This window comes from Peromyscus maniculatus, chromosome 4 (genome assembly GCF_049852395.1).
Source record: "Peromyscus maniculatus bairdii isolate BWxNUB_F1_BW_parent chromosome 4, HU_Pman_BW_mat_3.1, whole genome shotgun sequence".
Taxonomy (NCBI): domain Eukaryota; kingdom Metazoa; phylum Chordata; class Mammalia; order Rodentia; family Cricetidae; genus Peromyscus; species Peromyscus maniculatus.
In genome coordinates, this window is record NC_134855.1 from 67262027 (window position 1) to 67287885 (window position 25859).

Below are 25859 nucleotides of genomic sequence, written 5' to 3' on the forward strand. Positions count from 1 at the left end.
TCAAGTTTGGATCATAAGGTTGTAGAAAGAAAGCCTGTTTTCACACAGTCACCCTTAATTTATCCTGTAACTGTACAGCAGATGCCTGATCAAATGATGGCTACACAAAATAATTGGGCTCCAATTGAAATGTTGGATTTAAAAAGGTTTAAGGAGGCAATAGTATCTTATGGCATGCATTCCCCATATGTAAAGCAAATGTTAAACTCTTGGTCAACATATAATAGGATAATACCACAGGACTGGCGGGACCTTGCACAAGGTGTTCTGGAACCTAGCCAGAGACTTCAATTTCTGACTTGGTTTAAGGAGGAGGCTAAAAACATAGAAAAACAATGGAGGGATAAAGGAATACAAATTTGCCAGGATCAGCTTATTGGAGAAGGCCAATATGCTTCAGCACAAACACAATGTTTATATGATGTCCAAACCCTAATTTTATGTCGAACGGCAGCCTTGAATGCATGGGACAGAGTTGAGGAACCAGGAAAAAAATCTGAGTCATTTACAAAGGTGAGGCAAGGCCCAAAAGAGTCTTTTACAGATTTTTTACAAAGACTGGCTTCAGCAGTAAAGAGAATGGTCTCGGATTCAGAAGCTGGTAAGGCAATAATTGAAGCTTTGGCATTTGAGAATGCGAATGCAGCATGCAAAAGAATAATCAGGCCATTAAGGGCAAGATCTGTACCTATGGAAGATTGGATTAGAGAAACAATTAATGTTGAGGTTGATGAGCATGATGATACGTGGGTAGGAGAAGTAATTTCAAAAGGTTTGAGGAATGTTAGATGTTTTGGGTGTGGAAAGCAAGGACATTTTAAAAGGGACTGTAAACAGGTTATTCCTAGAAGCAATGTTTATTCAAGGAACAATGGCAACAGAATGCCCCTTCCTTCTGGAGTATGCAGAAGGTGTGGTAAGGGAAAACACTGGACCAACGAATGTAGATCAACAAAGGACAGACAGGGTAATCCTTTGCCTCAGTCTTCGGGAAACTCCCAGAGGGGCCTCTTGCAGGCCCCCAGTGCAAATCCAGTTCAAACCTTTCCTGCAGCCATAGAGGAAATCCCTGCTCTGGAGAGCGATTAAATAACCAAATGTCTATTGGAATAAATCATGCTGGTCAGGTTGATGAAACAGAGAGAATAGAAAATTCAGGAGAAAACATAAAGAAAATTTTTTGGCAAACTTCTATTAATGAACAAAGACCAAAATTAATGATAAAAATAAATGGTGTTTTGTTGTCTGGTCTGGTAGACACAGGTGCGGACGTTACCATAATTGCACCAGAATTTTGGCATCCAACTTGGCCTCTTCAGGAGGTAAACGTTCAACTGTTAGGAATTGGGACATTATCTCAGGTGAAACAGAGTGCAAGATGGCTCGAATATATAGGTCCAGAAGGACAGAGAGGAAAATTAAAACCATATGTGGCTAACATAACTATGAACCTGTGGGGTCGAGACTTGTTGCAACAATGGGATACTCAGATTAACATCCCTTCAATCTCAGAAACAAATCATAACCTAACACATGTTACTGAGAGAAATATTAGAAGATATTATTCTAATGAGTGTTCACCAGCCATCCATATTATACAAGAACAGGGCACAATAACTGATGATCTTCCAAAGACACCAATAGCTCTACCTTTAAAATGGTTAACAGACAAGCCTGTATGGGTCCAACAATGGCCTTTAACAACAGAGAAACTCCAGGCTTTAGAAGAGCTGGTAGAAGAACAGTTAAATGCTCAGCATATTGAAGAATCAAGTAGCCCCTGGAATTCTCCTGTCTTTGTTGTTAAAAAAAATCTGGTAAATGGAGAATGGTAACAGACCTTAGAGCAATTAACAAAGTAATTCAGCCAATGGGCTCTCTACAATCTGGGATGCCTTTGCCTACTCTGTTACCAAAAGGATGGCCTCTCATAGTTATTGATTTAAAAGACTGTTTCTTTTCAATACCCTTACAAGAAAAAGACAAAGAAAGATTTGCTTTTACAGTGCCTACTTATAATAATTCTCAACCGGTTAAAGGATTTCAATGGAGGGTCCTCCCACAGGGAATGTTGAATAGCCCAACTCTGTGCCAATACTTTGTACAACAGCCATTGGAAGTGATACCTAAAAAATTTCCTAAATCTATAATTTATCATTATATGGACGATATTTTACTAGCTGACTCAAATGCAGATACTTTAGAAATAATATTTGAAGAAGTAAAGAAAATTTTGCTTGCTGGGGATTACAAATTGCTCCTGAAAAGATACAAAGAGGAGATTCTATTAATTATTTAGGATATAAAATAGAGCTACAAAAAATTAGACCCCAAAAGGTGCAAATTCGGAGAGATAGACTACAGACTCTTAATGACTTTCAAAGATTATTTGGAGACATTTCTCATCTACGAACTATTGTTGGGGTAAAAAATGATGAACTGACTAATTTGTTTAAAACCTTAGAAGGTGACAAGGATTTAAATAGTCCAAGAGAATTATCACCTGAAGCTGAGAAAGAATTGGCCTTGGTAGAAAAGAAAGTGCATGAAGGACACGTGGATCGTATTGATCCAAAGCTGGATTGCATTTTGGTTATTTTACCTTCTAGACGTTCTCCTACTGGAATATTAATGCAGAGGGAAGATATTATATTGGAATGGATATTTTTACCAAATAAACCAAATAAAAAATTAAAAACTTATGTGGAAAAAATCTCTGACTTAATTTACAAAGGAAAATTGAGACTTCGTCAATTAGCAGGCATAGACCCAGCAGAAATTGTCGTACCATTAACTAAGGAGGACATTGAAAAATTATGGACAGAAAGTGAACCTTGGCAAAGAGCTTGCAGTAATTTTTTGGGAGAAATTAACAGCAAATATCCCTAAAGCAATAGAATTGATCTTATAAAGAGAGCTGATTGGATCTTGCCTCGAATTGTACGGCAAAAACCCATATCTGGAGTTCGTACATTTTATACAGATGCCAACAAAGAAGGAAAGGCAGGTTATAAATCAGAAAATTTAAGTAAAGTGGTTCAAAGTCCATATAATTCAGTTCAAAAATCAGAATTGTATGCTATTCTGTTGGTATTAATGGATTTTTCAGAACCTCTCAACATAGTAACTGACTCTCAGTATGCTGAAAGAGTGATGTTACATATTGAGACTGCAGAATTTATCCCTGATACTTTAGAATTAACTTCATTATTTATTCAATTACAAGATACAATCAGGAAAAGGAATCATCCTTTATATATAACTCACATCCGATCCCATACTGGTCTGCCAGGCCCTCTAGCACAAGGCAATGATGAGATTGATAAATTATTGATAGGAAATGTGCTGGAGGCCTCAGAATTTCATAAAAAAACATCACGTTAATAGTAAAGGTTTAAAAAAGGATTTTTCCATAACCTGGCAACAAGCCAAAGAAATAGTAAAGAAATGTCCTACTTGTTCCTTCTACAATCAGACGCCATTACCAGCAGGATGTAACCCAAAGGGTACTCAGAGAAATGAAATCTGGCAGATGGACGTGTTTCACTTTGCAGAATTTGGAAAACTGAAATATGTACACCACACTATCGATACTTATTCAGGATTTCAATGGGCAACTGCTTTGAGTTCTGAAAAAGCTGATTCTGTAATCACTCATTTGCTAGAAGTTATGGCCATCATGGGTATACCTGCACAAATCAAAACTGACAATGCTCCATCATATGTCTCTGTTAAAATGAAACAGTTTTTTGCTTATTACAATATAAAGCATATTACAGGCATACCACATAATCCTACAGGTCAAGCAGTTATAGAAAGATCAAACAGAACTCTAAAGGATATGCTAAATAAACAGAAATGGGTAACAAAAACCCCCAGAAATAGACTGCATAATGCTCTTCTAACTTTGAATTTTCTGAATGCCAATGAGAAAGGAACAACAGCTGCAGAGAGACATTGGATATTAGAAAAAACTACAGAATTAAATCAGCCTATATACTTTAAGGATGTGCTGACCTCAGAATGGAAACCAGGGTATGTATTACATTGGGGACGAGGTTTTGCTTTTGTTTCTACAGGAGAAGATAAGCTGTGGGTACCATCAAAATTGATAAAGGTTCGATTTGAACAAGAGAGACCTCTTAATTAGAGGAGGTGATAGTTCATCAACCAGCATGAACATCCAATTTAAACTAACTGGTATCAATAACACATGCCTTTTCATTTAATCAGATAATAACTTGTCAAAAGGAAACATCCCCAAAATTAGTCTTGGGGAAAGGTTTTTGTTTTTGTCTTTTAGGAGAATGAAGGTTAAGGAATTTGAAGAACACTGGACAAATGAGACAACTGAAGAAAAGGGACAAATCATCTATCCCAAGAAACAGAGTGAAACGGTGTATGGGTATATATTATCTAAAAAATTTTTATGTCTTCCTAAATGTTTGTTTCTGCTTTTCTCTAAAGATTTAACACTATTGGTTTTCTAATAGTCCCAGTTCAATTAAAATTTAAAGCTGACTTTGGAGTTGGAGAATGGCTCTCTCCTTCTTTAAAATCAAGCATGTTGTTAAAAGGAAAATGCAAACTCCCTGTATCATGCCAGAATAAGAGCCATCTTCTGCTATGGTACAGGACAAAAGCAAAATTAACTAAGGGACTATTCTATTACTAATCTCAACTCTTTGATTCTATTCTGATTCTTTAAACTTTTCTTAAAGTATGAATTTTATATCAAAATTTACAAGATTAACATATAAAGATATATAGATATATATACATTTTAAACTTTGTTAATATATGAATGGTCATATAGAGTACTAACTAATTCTAGAAAAAAGGCTAGCTGCATATATATGTTTTTGTGTTCGAGTCTCTTATTAGTTTTCTGCAGGAAATCATGGCCAGGCCTAACATCAACTGAAGTCTCCAGAAAGAAGATGGGGCCCCACAACAACAACAATTCCACGTGGACAATAATGATATCATTAAGCTGACAAACATCATCCACAGATCAGCTTTGAACTACAAGGTGCTCAGAGCATTCTTTCAGGATAAAGAAAACTTCGCCCATACCCAACAGGAAGCAATTTTAAGAATACAACGCCCACATTCCCAAAGAGGTGGTGTGGGGCGGGTGGTTTTTTTGGTCTTTTTAATGGGTTTTGGGTCTGGGATAATTTTCAGTGTTAAGGGGGGTTGGTTACAAGTTATTGTCAAGGGTTAGGAAAAAGGCTAAGCAAAGGAGATTAGATTTAAGGTTCTTGTTTAAAAAAAAAGAAAGAAAAAGAAAGAAAGAAAAGAAAAAGACAATTACTAATTTTAAATACTTGACATTGGATTGAATTGTTTTATATTGTATACAAATTTGAAACTGACATTGTTAGAAAATGCTATATGTATATTTCTAATTGTATTTATACCATTCATTTAACAATGTAATACAAATTTCTGATCCTTGAATGTTATTGTTACCAACTACTAGGATATAAAGAAATGAAAGTTAGTAGTTAGACATTACAATAGAACTTGTAGTCATATTAGATATGTTTTAAAAATTGAGCAGAGATGTTTTAGACAGGTCATCTTCAAACCCTTCAGAGATCTACAGAATATGGCATTTAAAATGTTTTAATAACTTAGAAAATTTTTCTTTTTTGAGACATGTCAGCTCCTGGCAGTACTAATCTACTTCAGAGAAAATATGGGCATTGAAGAAACTGCATATGGAGTCAACTTTCCTTGTGGCAAAAGTTAGCCACTGGACAACAAAGTATCCTCGAATCAACAGGACAAAATGGACAGACAGAACACGAAACAATGGACTACTGATTCTTACCAAAACAAGTGTGGTTATGGCTTTATCAAAAGGCATCTTCTGAGGCCAGGACAATATGGCCCCATCCCTGAAGTGGCCTTCGCATCCGGAAAAGGTACGGTGTCCTTTTCTTCGAAGGCAGCTTAACAGGCAGAGGGCCGATGGCTTCTTTTGTATAATGGAACAGCAGCTGAAAGCTCATGCCTCTCGAAAGTAGACTGGCATTTAATAGAGGGATGTGGAGAAGAAGGGGATGCTGAGATGAAGCCATATATACACAGCCAAGAAGAATGGACAGCTGAATTAAAAAACTGTCAACAATTTCCAGAATTTAAAATCCTGAATCATGACAGGACACTAGTGGAATTCAGGTGTTTCTGGTACATGGACTGCTCTCACCCAATGTGAGATTGAACTGTTGACCTTGTGTACATCCTACTTCACAAATGAGTCTGTCAGATACACTAAGCCTATAGGCTGAAGATGATGCCCCAACACTGCGGAGAAACCTCAGGTGACTGCCCAGGCAGCTGGCTGTTTCTGTCAACTCACAAATTTTTTGGAAGTTGCTTGCATGCACTTCCTGTTTTTTATTTTTGTTAACTAATATTATTTCCTTCTTGGGTCTCTGAGGGAGTTGAAGATTAGTTAGTTATGGTTGAAGATTAGTTACTTATAGTTGAAAAATTAATTAGGATAGAAAGTGCATTAGATACATCTTGGATTTACCAAAATAGGATAGATAATGGAATTATTTTCTCTGATTTGTCAAATACCTGTTTAGGTATTTATTACTTGTATATATTGTATATAGTTATTGTACTTTTGTATATAGTTTTTCTTTTGTTAGTTATAACCTTTTGCTTTTTTTTTCTTTTTATTAAAATAGAAAAGGGGAAATGTGGTGGTAATCTAATTGTACTGAAATGTGATTTTGATTGTATGTTAATAAATAAAGTTGCCCGGGGGTCAGAGCTATTAGAGCCATAGACAGAGTGTGGCGGTGGTGGCACACGCCTTTAATCCCATAGATATCTGTGTGTTCAGGGATATAGCCAGCATTGGAGACATATGCCTTTAAGACCTAGGGGGCTGTACATTCAGACAGTGACGAGGCAGTCACGTGTTTGGGTTTACAACCAATGAGAAGGCAGAACAAATTACTTTAAATAGACGAACAGACAGGAAATAGGAGCCTCATTCGGGAAGCTGGGACACCGCAGGCGGAAGGGTGAGATTTTAGCTCTGAGCTCTGACCTCTCGGCTTTCTCTTTTGCATTGTTTCTGTGTTTCTTGTTTAATAAGACGGTTGGTTACATCTATAGGAAGGAGCTTGGACCTACCTAGGCTCAGTGTGCTGGTATCTGCTGACTCCCCATGGGAGACCTGGATTTGGGAGATATGGGGATGCGGGATGGCTTTGGAAAGAGGACTAACGGGTGGGAGAAGGGAGGAGGGGGGAATCTGTGGATAGTATGTGAAGTGAGTAGAAAATTTCTTAATAAAGAAAAATGGGGGGAAAAAGTAAGTAGACCAAGATTTGAAAAGAAAAAAAGAGAGAGAGAGAATTTTGCCATTTCTAGAACAGGATAAACTCAAAACTCAAAGGACACTTCTACTGACCGGAGATTGTTTTACTCCATTGCAGTGATTCTCGAGCTGTGAGTCATAACCCTCTGGCAAACCTCTGTCTCCAAAAATATTTACATTACAATTCATAACAATAGCACAATTACAGTTATGAAAGAGCAACAAAAATGATTTTATGGCTGGGGGTTACCATATTATGACGAACTGTGCTAAAGGCGCACAGCATTAGGAAGATTGAGAACCACTGCTTAGTTGTAATACTGAAAATTTATTAGAGACAGGCTACTCTAAATCAGAATACATTCATTAACAATAAGTATTTAAACTTTGACCCAAGTCCCACATAGCATGTACATATTATCTTGAAGTAGATAAACACAAACTACAAAACTGAAAATTATTAATATCTATATTATATAATCTTCATGAACTTGGATTAAAATATTCTTTGTTTTTACATTAAAAAAAAAAGTCGTTCACAGAAGTTAAGGAATATGCACTTCAGGTTGTGCCTGACAGGCAATTGGATTAGCCTAATCAATGTCAGAGCCTGAGGAAAAGATGTGGTGCCAACACATGTGTGTTCAAAAATTCTATGTGATTTGCATTGTAAGGATTCACACTCAACCAGAGCTTATGGGGCATCAATTATGGGTAGATTAGTAGGAATTACAAAGAGGAAGGAACAATGCACACTATTATGCATGACAGCAAACCGTCTGAAAAACACATATGAATAATCACAATGAAAGTGGCAATGTTTATATCATGTTTCTAAAATGGCTACAAAAATGAGACCCAAGTCTACCTCAGGAAGAGGGAGTTTGGGAGAGACTTTATAAGAAAGATGATTTTAGTTAACCAAGATTTTAACAGATCTCTAAGATTTTGCCATATGTTAAAGGAAGGTAAAGGCATCCACAAAGAATAAGCAGAATTTACTCCAGGAATGTTCACCTGTCCTACTGTCATTTCCTGATGCTGTGATAAAATATCCGGCCAAAAGCAACCTAAGGGAGAAGGGGCTTGCTTGGCTCACAGTCCAGGTCATGGTCCATCATTGCAGAGAGACAAGGTGGCAAGAACTTGAAGTGGCTACTCACATCACGTCCACACTCAACAGCAGAAAGCAAGAGATTAACTCAAGCATGCTGGTCTTCAGTTGCCCACTCCACTTCTACAAAATTCAGTATCACCTGCCCATGGAATGGTGTCATACAAAGTGAGTGAGTTTGCCTATTAATCAAGATAATTCCCCATGAAATGCCCGTAGGCCAAGCACTGTGGGATATCATTCTATATGCTGCTAATGGCCAAGCAGTTTTAATTAAGATAAACTTCTGAGTGATTATTTTATAAGCGGGCTACAGGATCATGGGGCTGGTAGAACCAGAGAAACTTCCAACTACAGCCAAGCTAAACTATACTAAACTTCACTGAGACTCCCTTATCAGGTGAGTCTAGATTTTGTCAACCTGCTAATTAAAACTATCACACCAACCATGCTTAAGGATTAGTGGATACACCAAAGAGAATGAAGAATTGCATGATGATTGTATAACTACTATTCATCTACATATCTCTATCAGTAGCTCTAGGAGAAATGGGGAAACAAATGCTCCAAGTATACCTCTAGCATGCTTGATTGATTCTCTATGGAAGCTGCTGGCATTAATTTACCTGGTCTGTGATACATAAAACAGATGCACAGCAAATGAAGTGCAGGCCTTAGTAATCTCAAAGCCAAAGGGGGCCAATTTCATGACAGTCTGTACATGGTTGGTATTCTGTGGGTTTGTGGGTGACATGAAAATTCTGAAAGGTGAAATAATATTGAAGGCACATTTCTCTTGTATTTTTCACCAATAAATAGTAACAAACTTTAAAAGTAATCAATATTGTATGTCCACTTAAAAGAAGGTATATACAGGTCTGGAGTTAAACATGCACAAAGTCAACATTGTCAACATATAAGATCAACATTGATAATTTATTCCTGCCTGATTCTTCTGAGTTAAGAAAATATACAAATTTTTGATATTCTATGTTTTTACATCTATACAGACAAAAATTACTAATTTTCATAAAAATTATTTTACTTCATCATTCTTGTTGGTAGGCAGAATATATGCCATTTTTAATGTTATTTCCTATTATGTATGTTAGACATTGTAATAGGGCACAAAGTCTGTCTTTTGCACCATTATGTCACAAGATGTAAAACTAATTCAGATTTTTTTCTTATGATCAGGATCAGATGGTCTCTAAGATACAATATGCCAATCAGAAGAAGAGAAAAATGTAATGATGCATTTGTCTACATTAGAAGAGAAAAGGAGATTAATATCCTCATGCCAAATATCCCATGATAATTCCATTGCTTTGTTCCCTTTCTAAATGAAACACATTTAGTTATCTTGAGGGATGGAGAAGGAAAGAATGGAGGGGAAAAAACAAGAAAGGAAGGGATGAAGGAAAGTAATGATTAACCTAAAAATATTTGTCAAAATGGTCTCTATTCAGTTCATGGGTTTGGGTGGCTAGCAGGACAAACTTTGAATCTTCCATAGAACAGTAAGAAAACTGAGGGAGAATGATCAATGAATGAATGATTAATGAATATTTTAGGATCACTACTGGAGAACAAGTTGAATGTACCTAGCATACAAAATCATGAATATATGTATGTATGTATGTAGGTAGGTATGTAGGTATGTACATGTATATGTATATTTACTAGTAACTATGATCTAATAATCACATATTGGATACATGTATTGAAATTCATGCTATATCCATAAGTACATAAAGATATTATGGAGTAGGAGAGGAAGAAGGAATAAACCAATGAAGTGGATTTTGTCCTAGAAAAAACACTTTGAATTTGCACTTTGTTTCAAGCCAATTGTGTTATTAAATGTCATGGATCCAAACATGTTCCTCAAAATGGATCTCTGCCTTAGAACATTATACCCAAAAGCAAGGATGCTCATTACTGAGTTGAATCACAGATACAGACACATCAAGCTCTTGTATTTACTGAAGACATTTATTAAAATAAGGGGACAGAGGGCTTGGAAGAGGACTAGCAGGATACAGGTGATATGAAGAGAGAAATGGATAAACCAGAGAGTGGGTTCAGAGTGAGAGATGGAGGAGCCGATACAGAAGAAGAAGGAAGAAGGAGGGATGAATGATACCAAAATATTTTTTAAATTGTGAATTTTTACAAAGATATTCTATGTCACCACCAAAGATTCCTTGGGTTTTTGTCTAACTTGGCTTCTAGGAAGCTTAAAATAAAGCAGGGTTTTTTAATCTGGAAATGATGGCTTGTATAATTATTCATTATCTTAAGACTTACTGGTTTTTTTGTTTGTTTGTTTTTTCTTTTTCTTTTTTTTTTTTTTTTTTTTTTTGGTTTTTCAAGACAGGGTTTCTCTGTGTAGCTTTGCGCCTTTTCCTGGAGCTCACTTGGTAGCCCAGGCTAGCCTCGAACTCACAGAGATCTGCCTGGCTCTGCCTCCCGAGTGCTGGGATTAAAGACGTATGCCACCACCGCCCGGCAAGACTTACTGTTTTTAATGGTTGTTGGTTGTTTGTTTTTGCCAAAGACTTAAAAGTCCCAGAAGAAGAAAAAAATAGATGGGACAATTAGTGTTTGGTCAGTTCATGCAAGAGTGTGAACAAGGCCAGTGGGCTGTCCTTGAGCTGAGACAGGCTGTTTGGTGTAGCACTTGGGGCTCTTGAGGCTTCTCCCTACTCTTCCACCAACTTCTACTTCTGTGAGAATCAAATATCTGCACACATTGACAAATGTCCACAGAGCGACATGAAACGCTACTCAGTGCTTCTTTAAGCATAAAGGACGAGTATTCTTTATATGCTTATTTACAAAGGTGTGGTTCAGGAGTCATCAAATTGTGTTCTAATTTTTAAAAGGAGTGATATACTTAAAGGTAAGATATTCATTTCCATTAACATGTAAAAAGTATGTTATAATACAATGAAAAACTACATACAGTAGACTCTGCTCTCTATGCTTTCCAGTTATCTGTGGTTAACCTCAGCCTCAAAACATTAAGTCAGAAACTTCAGAAATAAGATTTTTAAGTTATCATTTTCAGGTTGTTTTACTCGATCCTCCTAAAGGCATGATCCCCACTTAGCCAGTGTTATCACTGTGCATGCCACTCAACACTCAGACACATCTTCTATCAGGGCCACAGCCCAGCATCATAGTTCTTATGTTCCAGTAACCCTTATTTACTTCATAGTGGTCCTAAAGAATAATGGTGATGCTGCAAAGGAGTTGCCAGGGAACAAAACATGAAGGACAGAGCAATTCTGTGCTGTGTGACATCTCCGTGGGGCAAACAGAGAAATCAAAAACACCACCTCACAATCATGCATATTTTCTACCTTCTGTTCACTGGGATAGATTACAAACTGTGGAAACATGAGCTATTTTAAGTAAACATGAACATAACATGTAATTACAAGAGAGGAAGAGTTAGTTTGAAATTAAAAAAAAAAACAAATTCAGTGGCATGGCCTCTTGTTGGTAGAATAAGTTTTGAACTAAGCATATAAGGAAAAGCACAGCACAGGGCAAGTTACCTAATGAACTGTGCCATAAATAAATATTTATTGCAACTTGTAGTAGACTTTTAAATTAAAAAAAAGAAGAAAGTAAAAGAAAATCCTACTGAAAACAAAACCCATTTCAATATGCACAAAAAGCAAGACATTATTTTAATTTGTCTGTGGTCCCTCAGCTCTCTTTTGGCTCCAGAACATCCCTATGGCATTTTTCACCTCTGCATTTCTAAGAGTGTAGACAATGGGGTTCAGCATGGGGGTGATGACCGTGTAGAACACAGCCACAAGTTTGTCCACAGTGTAGGTAGAGGAAGGTCTCATGTAAATAAAAGCACCAGGCCCAAAGAACAAGATGACCACTGTAATGTGAGAGGCACAGGTGGAGAGTGCCTTGCGCCTCCCCTCTGCTGAATGGTTCCTCAAGTTGACTAGAATGATGACATAGGAGGTCACCAAAATAAGGAGAGAGATTATAGAGATTAAACCACTGTTGACCATCACAACAACCCCCTCCACAAAGGTGTCAGTGCAGGCAAGCTTAAATAATGGCTGGAGGTCACAGAAGTAGTGATCAATCACATTAGGACCACAGAAGGGCAATGGAATGGTGATGAGGATCTGGATTATGGAGTGAATGAGGCCCCCCAGCCAGGAACCAGCCACCAGCATGTGACACACTTGACGACTCATGATGTTCATATAATGAAGAGGTTTGCAGATGGCCACATAGCGGTCATAAGCCATCACTACAAGCAGAATGACTTCAAAAACTCCAAAGAAATGAGAGAAGAATATCTGAGCCAGACATCCCTTCAGAGAGATGGCTTTAATCTTAGCAAGTAAGTCAGTGAGGAACTTGGGGACAATGGTAGAAGAGTAGCAGATCTCCACCAGGGACAAGGAGCTGAGGAAGAAGTACATGGGGGAACGGAGACTCTTACTGATGCTGACTGTCACAACAATGAGGCCATTGCCCAGCACTGTGGCCACATATACAGGAAGGAACAGTACAAAGCACACCTTCTGCACCTCTGGATCCTGGAAAAGGCCAGTGAAAATTAATTCAGTTACATTATTTTCATTGGCCATGGAGTCAGTTCAAGTGTGTTGAACATCAGATAGTATGAAGGCTAGAAAAAAGTCAAAAATTTTAGAACAAATTAATTTCACTCAAAGCATTCTAGAAAGGACAGACTGTTTTTATACACTTACTACTCAATCTTTCATTTAGCAAGTATATTCCCATTCAGCATTAAATATTAGTAATTTAAGATTCCATTTCTTTTATTTTAGTTTAATTTAGCTATTAACAGAGAATAGAAATCCACAAAATGTATATTTACACATAATCACATAGAAATTGAAACTCAGAATAAGTCTTTCTAACCTTCAGCCCTTCAGGTTCTTTCTAATTCATCAAAGGAATTCTGAATTTAAGATTTCAAGATATATGATTGTTACATAGATAAGAGATGCATAGATGAGTACATAAATCATATATTTGTATTATCTTCATTGCATTTAATAGGTCTTCCTTTGAGTTACCCCTTTGATACTGTTCTGGTCCAATGCTTTGTATCCATCTGTTCCTCAGAGAACTACTACACCTGAAGTATAGACTTGGTAAATCATAAAGAATACACATAGGGACTGGAGAGATGGCTCAGTGGTCAAGAGCACTAACTGTTCTTCCAGAGGACACAATCTCAGTTCTTAGCAACGTCATGCCACTAACAACTGCCTGTATCTCCAAGATCTGACAGCCTCACCCAGACATACATGCAGGCAAAACACCAATGCACATAAAATAAAAACAAATATATTAAAAAAGAATACATATTTATAACCTCAGAATTCTACAAGCTCAGAAGGCCAAAGCAAGCTCAGAATCAAGGGGGTCGGGATGACCTTCCCTCTGTGTTGTGGCATGGCAGAGCTATCAGATGATGAGACAGAGCAAGCATGACAAGGCACGCTCCCTTTACAGCAATGCCACTCAACCTTCAAGCCTACGGATGCATGAACAGAATGAGCCATCATGATCCAATCACCACCTAGAGATCAAACTTCCAAAACCATAAACTCATCAGTTTACCATAAACTTATCACTTTAGCAAGAAATGTTTCTCCTGTTCTTTCTGTCCTTTCCCAATATCTTTCATGCTGTTTTCTCTCCTAGGTAAGGCCCATCCTTGCTTTACTCAAAGCAGAGTCCTCTACATCTTCTTGCATCAAGAAATATGTTTCAGCCGGGCGATGGTGGCGCACGCCTTTAATCCCAGCACTCGGGAAGCAGAGCCAGGAGGATCTCTGTGAGTTCGAGGGCAGCCTGGGCTACCCAGTGAGTTCCAGGAGAGGCGCAAAGCTACACAGAGAAACCCTGTCTCAAAAAACCAAAAAAAAAAAAAAGAAAGAAATATGTTCCTATATCAAATGTTCACATGTCTGAGAGTACTGAACTAACTACATTTTCCACACCATTCTACAATCATTTCTCACCATCTACCATCAAATCTACTGAGAGACATTCATTACAAAGAGACTGAAAAATTTCTTAATAGCTAAGAGGGATCAGATGAGTGGGAGAAACAGAGAAAGGATTCCATACAGAAACTAGAGAGCTGATGAAAAGGGAAAGGTTATGTTTTCAGATAAACAGGGCCAGTGTACATATGAACTCACAGAAACTGTGACAGCATGCCCAAGGCCTACACAAATTCAAGAGAGACAAAAATCCCGGCATGGAGAAGGGGAAGTGGATAAAAATCCCACCACTAACCAAGAGGCTATTTGCAATTGACTCCTGCTGGGAAAGAGAAATATCAGTTTTCTCCCATGAAGTGACACTGTGTATATAAACACACTCCAGGGCAGTCCTCAAGCCCAGAAGTAATAAGGCAACACAAAACAGATTTGGTATTTGTGAGGTTGTCTATTTGGGGGGTGGGTTTATTACTGTTGTTTGGTTGGTTAATTGATTTTTTTTTTTTTTGGTTAGTCGATTTTTTTTGGAAGAAAAAGAACATGAAGTTGGATGGGTAGGGAGAGGAAGAATCTGGGAGGAGGAGTAGGGGGTTGGGAAAGAATATGATTAAAATATATTGTATGGAATTTATTAATTAAAAATGAAATAAATAAAAATTCAAAAGCAATAAGAATAGATTATAACCAAACATATTTTTGAAGAGATAAGCCATTATTTATTCTTCCACTTGGGATGAAGCCTAGAAACACTGGACCCTACACAATTTTCTTTCTGTCCCTGACTGACAACTCAAAGTTGAAACACTTATTCTAAATTCATATACAAGAAAAAATATTCTTAAATCAGCTTTAAACAGACTGAAAATGGTTAGTGAATGGGTGTGTGTTTCCCTAATTCAGGGATTAAGTTTTGTCAAGGTCATTTGTAACAAAAACAAACTTCCATTTCCCTTATCATATTGTCAGCAATAAAGATGTCTTCTGCTGTCTTAAAAGTTTTAGTTCTTATTAGTTCAACATTCATAAAGAGAGAAATCAGGACAATTATAAATTACTCCAACTTAATAGTCATTATTTTCATAATCTGAGGGTACTCGACAATTTACGACCTCATCTGCCCGAGCTTTTCTTAACCTTGCTCAAGTCACAATCCTCTCCCTTACCATACACACTCATGCTGTTCATTCCCAACACAGAACCTCACTTAGCCAGGATGCCTTCACTTGTCCCTTAAATCCCTACCCTTCTTGCAAGCCCATTCAAGTCCTGTTTGTGCAGTGAGATTTTTCCAAATGATGCCATTGCAAATACATCTTCTCTTCTCTGAGCACTGAATAAATACTAAAAATACACAAAGATGTCCCTGTTCCCACAAAACAAATGCTGATGCTTTCAAGAGTTCAAGGTTGTTCCGGGATTGCTCTTACTGAGTCTGTCCCCTTATAGTCAGTTCCCAAATAGACACTACACAGCAGTTGCCTACCCCAGGGTATCCTCTCTTCCCTCTCTGTTCTGTATTCTTCCTCACTACATTGCAATGTTGATTTCACTATCACAGAATAAAGTTCTCATGACTCTCTGTCCTTATGCCATATTACCATTCTCTTTACTCACAATTAAAGGCTCACGAAGAAGCATGGAAGGCAAGAGGACAAGTCTATAAAGTCACAAATCAGCAGGTGAACACAGAAGTCTGCATAGACAGGGCTAGAGGAAAGAAGAGTTACCCGATACCTATATCAGCCAATAGGCTTCATGCTTTTACCTCTAGTCACTTCACTTACCTTCAGGTCAGAAGAGTTGCTGTGCTCCTGCTCTGCCTTGGATTTCAAGTAAATTGTCTCTAATTCACCATAAAATTCTCTGCTCCCATGAATCAGACCATGGCTCAAGGAGAGGTTGTGCTCTGGAAAAAGCTAGACAGGGAAGGAGTCTTACAGATCCTGTGTTCTTCCATAAATGAAGTCCCTTGACTAATAGTATCACCACAGAGCAGACTGCCCAATAAAGACCCAAACCCAGGTTACACTCACCAAAATCACCCTAGGAGCATGTCCTGAACAATTTAGAGAATAATTATTCTTAATTATTAATAATAATTATTTAGAATAATATTATTTTAACTTCTGAATGTACAAGAAAAGGGAATAGTCTGAGAGAGGTGATTTGACTTCCCAAAGCCACACTCTATCATTTATCTGGTACTATCACAGAAATCAATGCTCTCTCCAAATCCTTAGGCTTTGGGGATACAAAGTAGAAACATTACTGTGGTTCAAGGGTTGGATCTGTCTCCTAGATCAAACAGGTGTGGAGTATTTAGAAAACAAGGTTGATGACTAAGACAAATCACAAGGAAAGGAAGTTTTTGGCCATCCTGCATCAGGATTCATACTTAGATTTACAACTGCTAGCATATAAATAACATCCATGAGAATAGAAAATTCAGGAGTGATAAAATCCTGTTTTGATGTAGCGATCCTAACTATCCACACAATGTCCAAGGTTGTGATTGAATGCTCAGAAACTTGGACTATTCATGATAAACAAATCCACACATATAATCAAGAGACCAACTTCCCCATGGAATTTCTTCTCCCTGTAGGAAAACTTGGCCAAATAAACTATGACTTGAAGAAAGTTTCTAAATCTTCTGCAATCATTTTAATATCATTTCAATATTGTGTTACCCCCAACATAGAGAAGTACATAAAGAAAAATAAAGGTGATATAGCTTATTGCCTACAGTTTCTGATTAATATAAATATCAGAATTCCTTTTCTTTCTTTCAGTATTTTTATTTTATAATTAACTTAATTTCACATATCTGCCACAGATTCCCCCGTCATCCCTCTACCCATCCCCCAGCCCTCCTCCCCAATACACCCCCCACTCCCACCTCCTCCAAAGCAAGGTCTCCCCTGGGGAGTCTACCCAGCCTGGCAGACTCAGCCAAGGCAGGTCCAGTCCCATCCTCCCTACACCAAGGCTGACCAAAGTGTCTCAGCATAGGCCCCAGGCTCCAAAAAGTCAGCCCATGCACCAAGGACAGGTTCCAGCTCCTCTTTCTGGGGGCCTCCCAAACAGTTCAAGCTAATCAACTGTGTCACTTATCCAGAAAGAAAGTCCCTGGGCATTAGGTTTTGATCAGCTAGTAAATAAGTGAGTATCCAACTAAAGACAGCTGTTTCCAAAATGACTTTCTGTTTTCCTGTTGCCACTTTTATATAAAACTATATATAGTGTTAATTGACATTATTACCACTTCACCTTCTCATTCTCACATTTGCATATGTATAACATGCATTTACAAAATCACCTGGTCTCCCTGTACTTCTGCCTCTCTTGGTTATGACAGTGGTCAATAACCACTGAATATGACAAGAATTAGGCTCTGAAAGATAACAGTCACCAATTCATTCATTCAACAAATAATCCAGCAAAATCCCTAGCTATGTGTAGTCCTTCTGCTAAGCAGGTGATCATGAGGCAGGAAATTACACAGGCTTTCACTACATTCTTAGATGGCTAGTGAGAGATCAAGATGAACTGGCTGGGCATGGCCTGTGGCTGCTGCCAATGCCCCTTCTCTCCAGCCACTGATATTTGTGTGGGAATTTGGGAGTCATTAGAAAGGATATGTGAGGATGAGATAAAGAACTGGTTAGTAAAAGCCTGAGGTTAGAGGCAGTTAGCCAGACAGTCATCAAGGTATTGGCTTAGAAGTCTCACCTCTAACACTAAGACATCTACAGGCTTGAAGAAAATATACTTATGCTATCAAGTTTCATAGTCCCTACAGTGTGTGCCTATGTTAATTTTAGTAAGTTAAATTTTATAAATTCCAGGTTTTAGTGGCACTATACATATTTTGAATGCTCTGTAGTCATTTGTCTTGGTCTACCATGCATTAGCACAGACAGACAATGTTTTCATCAGTATACAAATTTGTTCATGCCTTGTCCTGCAGACACAAATTGCTATTGAATATAATCTCAGAGCCCAAAAGACACATGGTGAAACCACAGCCCACTCTGGCATGTCACACACTTGACAAAAGTAGGGTGAATAGATGCAAATCAGTGCAATCCCATACAACTCCTAAGCCAACAGGGACCAATTGTAAGATATAATCAGAACTTTTCACAATGGGGAGAAACAACGAATCATTGAAGAGATTCCAGGAGCTATAACAACATAGATTGTTCACATAGACTCTTTTATTTCCCTTCATTGAAAAAAAATCAATGGACATTAGAATAGCTGTGGCATGCTCACTTACAATAATGGGACATAGATGTGAATTAGAAAGAGTATTACCCTATCCTTCATTCTTCAAGATAAGACAGTAAGCATTTCTAACATTCTATATTTCTAACATCTCATAAAGCTGAAAATCATTTAATTTTTGTAAAAACATTTTATTTATTTCTCAATACATTGGTAGAATTGTGTTATTTTGATATTACTTTGATTTAGAAATGTTAAACATTGTGAGAGAGCCCACTAGACAGTCTTTGATGCTAATATAACACAAGAATTAAAACTGTCTTCTCTGGTGGATGAGATCAGATGGTCTGCAATTCAAGAATCCAAAAGCCACAATAGAAAATTCCCTAGGTGCATTTCCCAACAACATGCTTATCCACAGTAGAAAAGGACAGGTTGATAACTGCAGCACCACATACCCCCTGATAATACCTCTGGTTAATTTCCTTTTCAATAAAATATAGGTTATTAACAAACAGGTGGAACAAAAGGAAAAAGTAGAAGTAATTTGTACCTTCATGTAGATGAATAGGAAGAATAATTCCAAACGTTTTATAATACAAAAAGGTAACCACACATGATAAATATTTCAAAATAGCCACTAGAAAGAATGCTTCATTTTCTCAACTAAAGGAAATGCTAAGTTGTGAAACAATGATAAACCTATGACTGTAAAATTATTTTTATACATTGTATGCAAGTATTAAAATATACTTTACCCTATATTATCCAATATTACCATGTCTTGAAGAAAGATACAAGCATGCTTTTAAATGTTCTTTTTTTTTTTTTTTTTTTTTTTTTTTTGGTTTTTCGAGACAGGGTTTCTCTGTGTAGCTTTGCACCTTTCCTGGGACTCACTTGATAGCCCAGGCTGGCCTCGAACTCACAGAGATCCACCTACCTCTGCCTCCCAAGTGCTGGGATTAAAGGCATGTGCCACCACCACCCGGCCCCTAGATGTTCTTTGTATTTGCGCTTTCTGTGAGCCTTCAAATTTCTCAGACTCATGAGGAACTATGCAGAACCCAGGAAACTGTGCAGCCAATCAGATTCAATACATCAGTGAGACTACCTGAACCCTGTCCTTAGAGTATTTAGTTACTACGAGGGGTACTAGTTACTACAGAGGTACTAGTTACTACTGCGTTCTTCTTATTACTTTTATATTGGAATATGTACCAAACAGCAAAATCTACATCAACAACAGACTAATTTTCAAAATCCTTTCTCATCATTTATTGCTCCTTTCACTCTGTCTCTGAGTTCTTTTTGCCCCACAACTTCTTCATGGCATTTTTCACCTCTGCATTTCTAAGAGTGTAGATGATGGGGTTCAGCATGGGAGTGATGACTGTGTAGAACACAGCCACGAGTTTGTCTTCAGTAAATGTTGAGGAAGGTCTCAGATAAAGGAAGGTAGCAGGCCCAAAAAACAAGATGACCACTGTAATGTGAGAAGCACAGGTGGAGAGTGCCTTGCGCCTCCCCTCTGCTGAATGGTTCCTCAAGTTGACTAGGATGATGACATAGGAGGTCACCAAGATAAGGAGAGAGATTATAGAGATTAAACCACTGTTGGCCATCACAACAACCCCCTCCATAAAGGTGTCAGTGCAGGCAAGCTTAAATAATGGCTGGAGGTCACAGAAGTAGTGGTCAATCACATTAGGACCACAGAAAGGCAATGGAATGGTGATGAGGATCTGGATTATGGAGTGAATGAGGCCCCCCAGCCAGGAACCAGCCACCAGCATGTGACACACTTGATGACTCATGATGTTCATGTAATGAAGAGGTTTGCAGATGGCCACATAGCGGTCATAGGCCATCACTACAAGCAGAAGAATCTCAGCAACCCCCAATAAATGGAAGAAGAATATCTGAGCCAGACAGCCCTTCAGGGAGATGGTTTTAATCTTAGCAAGTAAGTCAGTGAGGAATTTAGGGACAACAGTGGAAGAGTAGCAGATCTCCACCAGGGACAAGGAGCTGAGGAAGAAGTACATGGGGGAATGCAGACTCTTACTGATGCTGACTGTCACAACAATGAGGCCATTGCCCAGCACTGTGGCCACATACACAGGAAGGAACAGTACAAAGCACACCTTCTGAACCTCTGGATCCTGGAAAAGGCCAGTGATGATCAGTTCAGTCACATTATTTATACTGACCATGGCTTCAGTTCAGGTGTGCTGGATGTCAGAGAATCCTGTTGAAAAAACATTTTAACACAAATTCATGATATGTATAGTATTGTAAATAATGTAAAACAATTTATAATATATGTATTAATCATTTATTTAGTCAATAAATACTAGTTACATATACCTTTGAAGTCTAACATTTTATATTATTTTAATTTGTTTAGTTTTGTAACTAGAAAATGAATATTCACAAAAACTCTTACTTGACATTAATAACAGAAAAAGTAGAGAATTCTAGGACTCATAACCATTCTATCAGGCTTTCATTCTGGGATCTTTGTAATTTACAGTGCAGTCCAAATTAGGGAAGTCATTAGAGTTAAGAGCCTATTTACTGGTGTAATTGTCAGTACATTCTGTCAGCTCCTTCTGCTGAGGAAACCCCTTTACCTGTGAAGAAATCAAATTCCCATCCAATTATGGGTCCTACTTGGTGATTCTAAAACAGCAAATTGCAGAATCCAAAACCTTAAAGAACTTTTAAAATCATCCATTTTATGCTATATCTTTCATTGGATAAAAATTACCAATTTAGTCAGTAAGGAACTAAACATTTTAAGTCAGTCAATTCTGCTAAGGCCAACGCTTGAAATGCAGTGGTTTGTTTAGTGCATTTAATAACTAGGGTCTGCAGATATGAAATAGGCCTAGAGTTTTAATAAAACAGCCTTTGTCCCCACTAGGAAAATTATACAGGCGTTGGCATTTACCTATACGTTATATTACTTATTGGGGCAGCTAGAAATAGTCAAATGCCTCCACGCAGAATCTAAGAGTCCCATCTTGCACACATTGGTTGATGCCCTGGGTGGAGTATCAGCAGCACCAACTGATAAAAAAGAGCACAAGAGAAGTGGGGAACATCTTGAGTCCAGTTGGACGTGATAGCGTTTCTTGATATGCCACAGTGCCTTTATGGCCAGTTTGAGTCCTGCCTACTTCAGTCTTTATGTTCCCACTCCTCCTGTGTTGACATTGCTTTCATCTTGGATATTCTTTTTTTCTACTTTGTTAACCTATTTTATGCATACTCAATAAAATGCTTACCAAGGGAAAAAAAAATTACCAATTTAATTAAGTCCACCACTCCCAAAATCATCAAATGCAGTCACTCTGTACAAAGTGCCCTTGTGGATCTATGGGGGAAATAAGGTTATTCAATACTCGGTAGCTGCTAAGAAACTCTGTACCTTAGTCACTTTACCTAGCTGTAGGTCAGAAGAGATGCTGTGCTCTTTGTCTTGCAGGAAGGAGCTCAACCATGGATTTCAAATAAACTGAAACTGTCTCCAACCCAACATGAAGTTTGTCCCAGCTGGAATACACCGTGACTCAAGGAGAAGTTTGGGTTTGGGAAAATTAGGCTGGGAAGGACAAGCTTATGAATCCTGGTCCTTGAGCAAGCAAGGTCCCTTCCATAATACCACCACCCAACAGATTTCTCACTGAACACCCAGTGAGCCAAGTTCCGGTCATGCTCAGCTTAACCAAGCTAGAATAAGGTGAAGTGGGTCTAAGGTGATATCTCCCAAATCTTTCTGCTCATAGACAAAGTGACAAAGGCTGAGAGGGGAGACCTGGCTTCCCAAACCACCTGCAGACGATCTTTCCATGCACTAAGTCAAATCAGCAGTCTCAGTAGCTTTGAGATGTCTGACTGTTCTGGGTGGTGGTTGTCATTGCAATTCAAGAGCCTCACTTTGTCTCAAAAAAAAAACAAAAAACATCAGTATTCCTAGTAGCCATTAGAAAGCAATTGTCACTGATATACAATGTTAATCATACAATAAAGAGGAAACACAGGAATCTACATGAAGATCAATATCATTTGAATGTAAAGAATAATTACAGGCATAAGAAGCAGCAAAGAAAGAAATTTTAAATTTTTTCTTTTGACAAGAAAATCTCCCCACTCATTCTTTGTCCAAAGGTTGTGATTAAACACTGAGGTCTTTGATCTTTATAATCAACTAACTCACAGGCTATAACCAAGGGACAGATGTCCCCCATGGATTTCTTTTCTCCAGAGGGAAACTTAGTGACTGAACTGTGACTCAAAAAAAGGTTTAAAATTAATCTCAAGTACATTAGTGACTTTTGCATGAAGCTCTTTCCCTTGATAACTGGGGAAGGCAACAAAAAAAGATGAAAATCAGGCATGTAGAACACTTTTTTAATAAATATTTTTATTTTATAATTAATTTACTTTTACATATCAGCCACAGATTCCCCTGTCCCTCCTTCCACACTCCAGCCCTCGCCACAATTCACCCCTCATTCCCACCTCTTCCAAGGCAAGGTCTCCCCTGGGGAGTCAGCCCAGCTTGGTAGATTCAGTTGAGTCAGGTCCATTCCCCTCCTCCTTGCACCAAGGCTGTCAAAGTGTCTCAGCATAGGCCCTAGGTTCCAAAAAGTCAGCTCATGCACCAAGGACAGGTCCAGTCCCACTGCCTGCGGGCCTCCCAAACAGTTCAAGTTAATCCAGAGTGCCTGGTCTAGTCCATGGGGACTCCTCAGCTATTGGTTCACAGTTCATGTGTTTCTGCTAGTTTGGCTATTTGTCCCTGTGCTTTTTCCAGTCATGGTCTCGATATCTCTTGTCATATAATCCCTCCTCTCTGTCTCATCAATTGGACTCCTGGAGTTCCACCTAGGGTTTGCCCGTAGATCTCTGCATCTGTTTTCATCAGTCACTGGATAAGGGTTCTATCATCACAGTTAGGGTGTCCAGCCATCTGATCACCAGAGTAGGTCAGCCCAGGCACTCTCTGGACCATTACTAGTAGTCTATAGTGGAGGTATCTTTGTGGATTTCTGGGGACCTCTCTAGCACTTTGCTTCTTCCTATTTCCATGGGGTCTTCATTTATCATGATATCTCTTTCCTTGTTCTCCCACTCTGTTCCTGATCCAGCTGGAACCTCCTGCTCCCCTAAGCTCTCTTTCTTCTGACCCTTGCCCTCCATTACCACACACACACACACCCACAGTTTGCTCATGTAGATCTCATTCATTTCTCTGTCATTGGGTGACCCCTGTGTCTTTCTTAGGGTCCTCTTTACTAGGTAGCCTCCCTGAAGTTCTGAGTTGCAGTCTGGTTATCCTTTGCTTTACATTTAGTATCCACTTATGAGTGAGTACATACCATGTACTTTGTTTTTCTGAGTCTGGGTTACCTCACTCAGGATGATATTTTCTAGTTCCATCCATTTGCCTGCAAACCTCATGATGCCATTGTTTTTCTCTGCTGAGTAGTACTCCATTGTGTATATGCACCACATTTTATTTATCCATTCTTCAGTTGAAGGGCATCTAGGTTGTTTCCAGGTTCTGGATATTACCAACAATTCTGCTATAAATATAGTTGAGTGTGTGTCCTTGTGGTATGAGTGAGCATTCCTTGGGTATGTGCCCAAGAGTTGGTCTTGAGAAAGGTTGATTCCCAATTTTCTAAGAAAGCACCATATTGATTTCCAAAGTGGCTCTACAAGTTTGCATTCCCACCAACAGTGGAGGAGTGTTCCCCTTGTTCCACATCCTCTCCAACATAAGCTGTCTTCAGTGTTTTTTATCTTAGCCATTCTGACAGTTGTAAGATAGTATCTCAGAGTCGTTTTGATTTGCATTTCCCTGATGATTAAGGATGTTGAGCAATTCTTTAGATGTCTTTCAGCCATTTGAGCTTCTTCTGTTGAGAATTCTCTGTTTAGCTCTATAGCCTATTTTTTAATTGGACTGTTGGGTATTTTGATGTGTAATTTCTTGAGTTCTTTATATATTCTGGATATCAGTCCTCTGTCTGATGTGGAGTTGGTGAAGATCTTTTCCATTTCTGTAGGCTGTCATTTTGTCTTATTGACTGTGTTCTTTGCTCTACAAAAGCTTCTCAGTTTCAAGAGGTCCCATTTATTAATTGTTCCTCTCAGTGTTTGTGCTACTGGTGTTATATTTAGGAAGTGATCTCTGGTGCCAATGCATTCAAGACTACTTCCTACTTTCTCTTCTATCAAGATCAGAGTAATTGGATTTATGTTGAGGTCTTTGATCCACTTGGACTTAAAGTTTTGTGCACAGAGACAGATAAGGATCTATTTGCAGTCTTCTATATGTTGACATCCAGTAATGCCAGCACCATTTCTTGAAGATGCTTTCTTTTTTCCATGGTACAGTTTTGGTTTCTTTGTCGACGAAAATCATATGTTCATAGTTGTGCAGATTAATGTCAGGGTCTTCAATTTGGTTCCATTGGTTCACATGTTGGTTTTTATGCCAGTACCAAGCTGGGTTTTTTTACTGTAACTCTATCGTAGAGCTTGAAGTCATTGATTGTGATGTCTCCAGCGGTTGTTTTATTGTAAAGGATTCTTTTGGTTATCCTGGGTTTTTTGTTTTTCCATATGAAGTTGAGTATTGTTCTTTCCAGGTCTGTGAAGAATTGTGTTGGGATTTTGATGGGGATTGCATTGAATCTGTAGATTGCTTTTGGTAAGATTACCATTTTTACTATGTTAATCCTGCCTATCCATGAGCATGAGAGATCATTTCATTTTTTGACATCTTCTTCAATTTCTATACTCAGGGACCCAAAGTTCTTGTCATACAGGTCCTTCACTTGCTTAGTTAGTTACCCCCAAGGTATTTTACATCATTTGTATAGGGTGATGTTTCTCTGATTTCCTTCTCAGCCCGTTTTTCATTTGTATATAGGAGGGCTACTAATTTTTTTTTAGTTAATCTTGTATCCTGCTACATTACTGAAGGTGTTTGTAAGCTGTATGAGTTCCATGGTCAAATTTTTGGGGTCACTTATGTATACTATCATGTCATCTGCAAATAGTGAAAGATTGACTCTTCCTTTCCAATTTGTATCCCCTTGATCTCCTTATGCTG

At 38.2% G+C, this 25859-nt stretch overlaps 2 protein-coding genes across 2 annotated transcripts; both read right to left on the reverse strand.

Annotated features, from left to right (window-relative positions):
• Nucleotides 1-12163: 12163 nt before the first annotated feature.
• On the reverse strand, nt 12164-13099 carry LOC102909613 (olfactory receptor 4B13). The gene has a single exon (XM_006984401.3). The coding sequence runs from the start codon at nt 13097-13099 to the stop codon at nt 12164-12166; it is 936 nt and encodes a 311-aa protein (XP_006984463.3).
• Nucleotides 13100-20013: 6914 nt separating this feature from the next.
• Nucleotides 20014-21180, reverse strand: LOC143272724 (olfactory receptor 4B13-like). Its single transcript, XM_076568712.1, has 2 exons — nt 21162-21180; nt 20014-20942 (listed from the first exon to the last, which is right to left on the reverse strand). Exons 1-2 carry the CDS (start codon nt 21178-21180, stop codon nt 20014-20016), a joined length of 948 nt encoding a protein of 315 aa, XP_076424827.1.
• Nucleotides 21181-25859: the final 4679 nt, after the last annotated feature.